Raw genomic sequence first — 7,703 nt, forward strand, 5'->3', positions numbered from 1 at the left:
AAATTAGCCTGCAGGTTGCATATCAAAACGATGAATCCAGAGGAGTTTTTTTGAAAGACTCTTTGAGCGTGAAAGAAAGAGCAGAAATAAGGCCTGTGCAGCATTTTAACTCATTCTTGTTTGTCTTTTTCAGTGGAAGTAAATGAGTGCTCAAGTAATGAGAGGAGCAGTGAATGACATTTCATTGTACACAAGAGGAAAGCCCTTAACTGTTGTTTAGTAGGTCGGACAATTCACATACGCAACCCCCTTAAAGTATTTCTCTCTTACCAATCAGTCAATCTTTTTGTACTTTTTTACTCCCTTCTCTCACACATTGTACACTTACTGATGTGCAGTAGATGTAGAGAAGTTCAGTCAAGCGTGATACCTCCTGAGAAATGATTTGGAGAACAAATGACCTGGAAGCCCACTTTTTATCTTTAAATAAGTTTTGCCGGCTCTATTCGAAAGCAACGCTCACACTTTTCCAACCTGCATTAATACTGCAGAGCCCAGTGTTTTATGAGCTGAAGGTAGATGTGGTAGGTCATTATACACAGTATTGCAATTAAAGATCCTATAGCATACCAGTCCACAGTCATTTTCTCAGCAGCGTGGCTCGTTCCCTGTCAGTTTGTAATCTGAACTTCTTTACATGAACATCTTTGGCCAGAAAATGTTTCTAATTACAACTCTGTTATTACTATTATTATTGCTATTACGATCAAGAAACCAAATGTAAGCAAAGGCAACCGTGTACAAGGATTCTTTTGTAGCATGTATTGTGTCCCCGACGACATGGCTGCACTACTCCCTGTGTTGTGATTTAATCTAATAAAAGGAACTCTATGGGCTGTTGTCTGCTGACTCAACTAATTATCTTCTCAGATGCAGAGTTACATCGAGACTGCTGGGGATCACACAAGTGGATAATATTTTGCATGGGTGTACCTATTAAGCACCAAAATCTAAGTTCAGGTGTTTTTCATGGATAAATATTTAAAAATGAGGGGGGAAAAACCCTCCTGAGCGAAATCTTAAAGGTTTGACTTGAGATGTAGCCCCCTTTGTAATCATCAACATTTTCATAAGTAACTGTAATTTAATTAAACAACTTTTCTCAGTAACTGTAACAATTGATATGGTTATATGATAAATATTTATATGGTTATATATAAATAATGATATGATAAAAGCCTAACTCTCACCCCTCTTGTAGCAATATGAATCTTTGATTTGGCTAAAATAGCTAAGGTAACAGAGCTGTTCTCTTTACAATTTTGACAATTACATTTTGGAAGTCTAATAAATTACCACACTTTAGGTGTAGCCTTGTATCGCACTTTGTTGTTACCTGCTTTTTACAGGCTGAGGGAGAAAACTGATAAATATATAGCTCTATACTTACAAGTCAATATTAAAAAGGTTATACTGATGCAATGCTTATTGGCTGAAGTAGTGTCCTTATGCAACCACCAGATGTCAGTGTTGTATTATAGATTATCAGAGTTACAGCTGTTTGTATCAGCTATCACCATCACATCTAGGCATTTTAAACAAAACCAGGTAAATTACTTTAGATTACTTTCCATCAAAACTAGATTTAATGTCTGCCTTTCAAGTGAAGTCACTTTGTGGGAATACGATAACTCTCAAGTACAAAAAAAAAAAAGGTATTTGGGATAAATTACTACAAAAAGGCAGGCCGTGTTTACCCAGTGACTCTTTGGCACAGGGCCAGCACTCACCCTGACATACCGTACAAATTACAGCACAATGAGAGCAATGACATCACTGTGACAGCCCCAGGGACTGCCTCATCACTATGTATTTGAGGCTCCAGCCTAATTGAGAGTTGGGCGACCCCCAGCCCGTGTACATGTGGAAAATGCATACTACTAGTGCCTATAGATTTAAAAGGGTTCACATAGAGGACAGCATTTCCACTTCATTACATTTACAGTATGTAAAAAAAGAACGGACACAAAAGCTTTTAGAAAAGAAAACATTTATTTTACAGAGTCAATATACTTTACACACTCAGTACTAATCAACTTTAACAATCTGCTCAGGCAGATTTTAATGTTGCCCAGGGTGCAAAAACAATGATCAGCCACTACACAAATCCTTGTAAAAGTTCGTCCCACTTGTAAATCAATTTGAGAGGAGATCCACAAATTTAAAGTCCTATTACACAAATCCAACCGACACTGAGAAACAGCATTATTTGTGACTGTCATGCCAAATGGCTCCATGCTCAGATGCTGACTCAAATGCTGCAAGTCTAACCAGAATCTTTGTACATATCTGACTCCTCATAAGAACAAAATAATTAAAAGAAGGCAAAACATTGTTTCTCAACTTAATCAGTAAATTATCAGCAGAGCAACAAAAGAACATATGAGGTTTGTACAGATAAAAAGAAAAATTGTGGACATGACAGGAAAAGAGGGGTTTTTGTTGGAAGGCTACTTTGGAGGGTCCGTGTTGATGCCATATTTCTCTTTTAGGAGCTTCAGCTGTTCCTCTTTCTTCTTTGTGTCCATTTTCTGGAAAGCCTGCAAAGAACAGTGATAAAACAGTAAAGTTAATTAACTTTGAAATGATCGTAGGAGGGTATGTGTTCAGAATTTCTCAAAATTAAAGCTTACTACACTTTCGTTTCCCACATATGATTCCCTTGATCATATTCCACATGCAACTCAAAATATAAGCTTTTAAATTGGATGTTTTTTGCATCTCCCACATCTGCTGTAAAGCTCATACGTACTCTGTTTGCGTTGTAGTAGAGAACCACCAGGTAACGGTTGCAAACGTTGAAGCCTGACAGATGGTCACAGGCGTTCTTGGCATCGAAGATGTCTTCATAAACCACATAGGCTGTTCCTCTTGATTCGGGTGTGTTCCCTCTGAGATGACAAACAGAAACACAACACACAGGAACTGATTACAAAATTGGCAAGGGACAGAGAAGTGCATGTGCAACAGAGGCAGTTTTAGTCTTTTCTGATCATGCTATCAAAATAATAAAAGTTTGAACCACATCGGCCCTGCTCTGCACCTTTTCAGTGCTGATCAGTCTACCAGCTTCACAAGTGTGAGGAAAACTAAACATGCACCAAAACATGTTGGGAGACAGATTTTATTCAAGGTTGAGATTCAGAGATGTACTTGTACTACTATTTACAGTGGTTAAACATCTGACGGTATCATTACCATCAACCCTTTCTATTACTGCAGGAATCAATCGCTTTATGGTCCAAATTTCATGTGTGACATTTTTTGACAACTGCAGGGATTGCTCCCTGTGACCTCCACAGCTTCTTTACACAACCAGCAGTCATCTTTAACAAGGACAGTAAAAGACTGAAAACATACCAACTCCTTTTAACCCTCATATCTCTTTCAAATCACACTTTGTATACTGTGTCCTTGTCTGTCCTGCACTGTGTACATGTATATATATTAACTGCACATATATATCCTGTACACACAGTTTATTTGCACTCAAATGAATTTAATGACTGAAATAAACTAAACTAAACTTACTGTTGTGTTTGTGTTCATATCTATTCCTTAATATTCATGCTGACTGTTTTTTTCTGTCGACATCTAATAAATGTGATTCTTATTCTATCATTCACACATCTTCAAATTATGCAGGAATCTACAATGTGTAAAAAAGACAGTTACGTTCTGATTTGACGTATTGGTCCGTATTTCCCAAAGATGTCGTACATTTCCTCCGCTGTAATCTTGTAAGGAAGGTTCCTGATGTAAAGGATTCTGTTGACCTCAGGAGGTAATCGTATCTGCAGGGACAACAAGAAAGACAAATGAGTTTCAATGTAAAGTTGGAAATACCGTAGATGTAAAGGTAGAAACAAGTGGAAGTACCACACATCACATCACAATCAATGCTAATTCAATGCAATTTACAGTGTTTCGTAATCTACCTCAAAACATTAATATGTGAGTGTTGAAAAAATGTATTGGTGTCAAATTTGATGAAACTGAAGTTAGCTTCCTATTGGGGGTTAAAGGAAAGTTAAGATAAACAAGAATAATGATATTTAGCAGTCGATATTCCAACTTTTCATCACTTACACTGAAAAGAAAGTGTTAGACTTCGTAGCAAAATCCTTAACACTGTTTAAACCCATTTTCAGATTTGTGAAAACCTTTACTTTGCTTATGGTAAACCTTTTCAAATCTGGACTATATTTCATTGATATTTCTCAATCCAGTCCACAGAAGACCATTTTTTTCACAGTTTTCACAAACAGAATAAGAGTTTCACAAGTCTGAACATGTCTTTCTGGAGTCTCTTTGTTACTTAAGTCCAGATTTGACAAATACAACCCGTTGGTGTTTCTATTGATCTGGTCTAGTGTGGCCTGGAAGGGGTTCGACATTTTTTCCCCATATTTTCCTAAGCAATACAACGGTTTCACTAATCTTAAAGTAGGTTAAACAGCTTTAAGGCTTTAACTACAACCAAACAGTTTATCCATGGGTGTAAATGATGAAAAAAGTGGAGAATTAGCTGCTATATATCCTTATTTATGTTTCCTTTACCATGAATCAGATACAACGATAATAGACCATTTTATATCACTTTCTGTGTCATTTAAATCTTATAAACCTCCTGAATATTGAATAGTTTAACTAATAACCAAATTATTTTAACACGTTATTGATCTCCAGGTGCTGGTACAAACAGTACAGTGAGTCTAAGATAATCTGTCTGCTGGAAAAAGTCTTAATAAAGAGAAATAATGCTTTAAAACAAATGTTACTGATAAGGCTTGTGTTTGTTTTCACTACGTTAGCGAGCTAAGTAGCTAACCGTGTGCTAAGCTAAGCTCCTAGCCTAAAGAAACTGGTATTAAAAGCTAAAAACATCACAGAATAAACCATAAAGTAGGAATAAACTTACATTAGCGCGTTTCGCTGCTTGCATAGCCATGATGAACTGTTTTATGTGAAAATTAGACAGCTGAACAATAAACACGCAGTTTCCCCAAATGGCAGCGTTTACAGGATGGTGACGCAGTTCCGGAACTTCCGGTTTCAGAGCGGAAGGACGCAGTGCTGAGTGCTGCCCCCTGCAGGAGGACTGAAGACTGCATCACAGCCCACTTTGAACACAGCACAAGGTCAAGGTGTCTTTATTTATACCCGAATTCTACATTACACATAGACAGTAAAAAGACAGGACACATACAGAGGACAATTTCAAACAGCACAAACAAAGACAAGGGGCAAGTACTAACAAGGTTCACTGACCAGAGTTCAAAGCAGAATAAAAAGACCATTAAAATGCCAATATAAAAAAACTGTTAAGAATATGATGCAAGGGACCAAGAGTAATTTAAGCTGAAGACCAAGTTGGGCCCTACTAAATAGGAATAAATAATGAGGTAAACTTGCTGTTCCTGTAGCGTGTGGTCTTAGCCCTTGGGACTCTGAGTAATGCACTTACACAGACTCAGTTTAATGCTTTATTAACAGAAACTGATTTGGCTTAAACAATCTAGAGAGTTTTTTCCTTGTTCCAAAAAAATAAGAACATAAAATACACAACATTACAAACACTAGACACCGCAAGACAAAGGCCCGAATAAATTAGTCTTCAGCTGCATTTTAAAGGTGTCAACAAAGACCGCATATCATACATCCAGTGGAAGTGTTCCACAGTGTCGGAGCCACCACTTCAAAGACACAATCACCTTTTGTTTTTAGTTGTGAGCAAGGGACAACCCCTCTCATCTTCTCTATGCTGAGTTGAGACACCTCAGGAATATGATGTGTTGTTAGAGGTGTCTTCACTTCCTACTGCAATACAAATATGAAGCAAAAATATTCATGGTTTATGACCTATTGACCTATACTGCAGCCAACCACCATGGGGATAGTGATATGTTTTGGCTTCACATATATATATATATATTTATTTTTTTTCCCCTTTCTTTTTTTTCCCTTACACCCTCTGCAAGAGCTTCATGGCCATCGGAGAAGCTCCATGGACACTAGAAGCAAACACTGTCCACTCCGTTCATTCAAGGAGGCGGTCTTGGCCCATGTTCAAGAATTCTTGGATCACAGGCAGAAAGTCAGTCATCTGGTTTTATGTTTGGTTATTTTCATGTACTCTTGATGGTTTCTCCTTTATGTATAAATTATTCTGTGTGACTATGTGTTATGTGTACATAAAATAAACAGTTTCTAATTAGATGATTTTGCTATTTGTGTGTTATTGCGTCATGATCCTTGTGAGTGTGTAAATACGTGTACTATTCAATGTTCAGTTCTACACAGGGAACGTCCAGCAATAACAATTACAGCTGCAAACAGTGATGATTGGGCCTTTGCACATTTGTGCTAGTCGGGGATGCACATGATGAAAAGATTTCAAAATGTAATATATGGTATGAATGTTTTAAAATTGTGTTCAATTTTAAAATAAACTCTAAAACTGAGAGGTAACCAAAGAATAGAGGTCTGAATCGATGTGATATGATACAATTTTATGATTATGTCCATATCGTGCTGCTGTATTCTTGTGCTACATTTCAAGAAATGTATGTTTTACATTCAACTGACAGTTGAACAGTGGTGGGGTGGTAGTCAGGAGGACTGACATCCAGTAACCTTTCAGGCTTACCTTGATAGACTGAACTGTTTGTACAAACACACACATTTAATGTCTTCACCAAATCCACAGGAGAAGAGTAAATGAGCAGCTCTTGCAGTCCTACATTCTCTTGACACAAGGACATCCTCATTTAGAATAGCATTTGGAATTCCAAAAATGAATGCCTTAAAAATGCTTTTGCCTCACCATGATGAACACAACTGGGTTCATAGTACTAGAACTGACATGTCAATTTGACCCTGCTGCTGTTCTCAAGCTTTAAACAGTGTTACCTGCAGTCAGCTGACTCAAAAGATGATTACACATACTATAAGTGATGTTTCAAAACTTGTACAAACTTTACTATTGGTGATTGCACAAAGTGACCAGTTTCCTCTGCCTCCATCCTTTCTGTGCAGGGGGAGGGTGTTGCTGAAATAATATTGAGGCAACACTTTCCACATCAGTTCTTCAAAAGTGTTCCTTTAAACTAAAACAGTATATTTAAACACATTATTAGACAGTCATTCATTGTTAGATGGTATTTCGCTTACTGCACATGCATGCTTTTGTGGTTTTCTGACATATTCCAGTTGCAAGCATGAAAATAAAAATATACCTAAAAATGACATTCATATAACGTTAAATTGACTCCAACATGCATTTTCTTTTGTTGAGAATTTACAGCCCATGTGTAAGTCATTATTTACAAAAAAGCAGCAGCAAACTCCTCACATCATACTGAAATGATTAACTTTTAAAAATTAAAACAGGACAGTCTTCACTGACATCCATTAGCTAACTGCAAAAAGATTATGACAGATTAAAATCAAAATATCCTATCTGATGTCACATTCAGTCAAACAGTATTAAATGAAAATGAAATTAAAACAGGACAGTCTTGAATGACATCCATTAATTGCAGCGTGAAAGATATTTAAATATCTGATTAATTTGATCTGATAGTGGTAAATGAAAATCTTATTAATCTGGACAGGGATCTAAATGCATGGTCAAAGTCTGGTGATCTACACAAGTGGTTGTCAATCTTTTTGGTGTCAAGGACCCCTAAATTATTACACAT

The 7,703-nt window shown here is 36.9% G+C and overlaps 1 protein-coding gene across 1 annotated transcript; it reads right to left on the bottom strand.

Moving 5' to 3' along the window:
• Positions 1-1,973: 1,973 nt before the first annotated feature.
• Positions 1,974-5,046, bottom strand: sf3b6 (splicing factor 3b, subunit 6). Its single transcript, XM_062437333.1, has 4 exons — positions 4,922-5,046; positions 3,676-3,794; positions 2,753-2,891; positions 1,974-2,540 (listed from the first exon to the last, which is right to left on the bottom strand). Exons 1-4 carry the CDS (start codon positions 4,949-4,951, stop codon positions 2,451-2,453), a joined length of 378 nt encoding a protein of 125 aa, XP_062293317.1. The 5' UTR covers positions 4,952-5,046; the 3' UTR covers positions 1,974-2,450.
• Between the last annotated feature and the right edge of the window lie 2,657 nt (positions 5,047-7,703).

Source organism: Scomber scombrus, chromosome 17 (assembly GCF_963691925.1).
Source record: "Scomber scombrus chromosome 17, fScoSco1.1, whole genome shotgun sequence".
Lineage (NCBI taxonomy): Eukaryota > Metazoa > Chordata > Actinopteri > Scombriformes > Scombridae > Scomber > Scomber scombrus.

Bases quoted from the DNA above. Each gene is read 5' to 3' on its own strand.
- sf3b6 (XM_062437333.1), bottom strand. From the start codon at position 4,951: ATGGCTATGCAAGCAGCGAAACGCGCTAAT. The intron at 3,795-4,921 runs GTAAGTTTATTC...TTGTCCCTGCAG, and splicing joins AAGCAGCGAAACGCGCTAAT to ATACGATTACCTCCTGAGGT. The intron at 2,892-3,675 runs GTAACTGTCTTT...TTGTCATCTCAG, and splicing joins CCAATACGTCAAATCAGAAC to AGGGAACACACCCGAATCAA.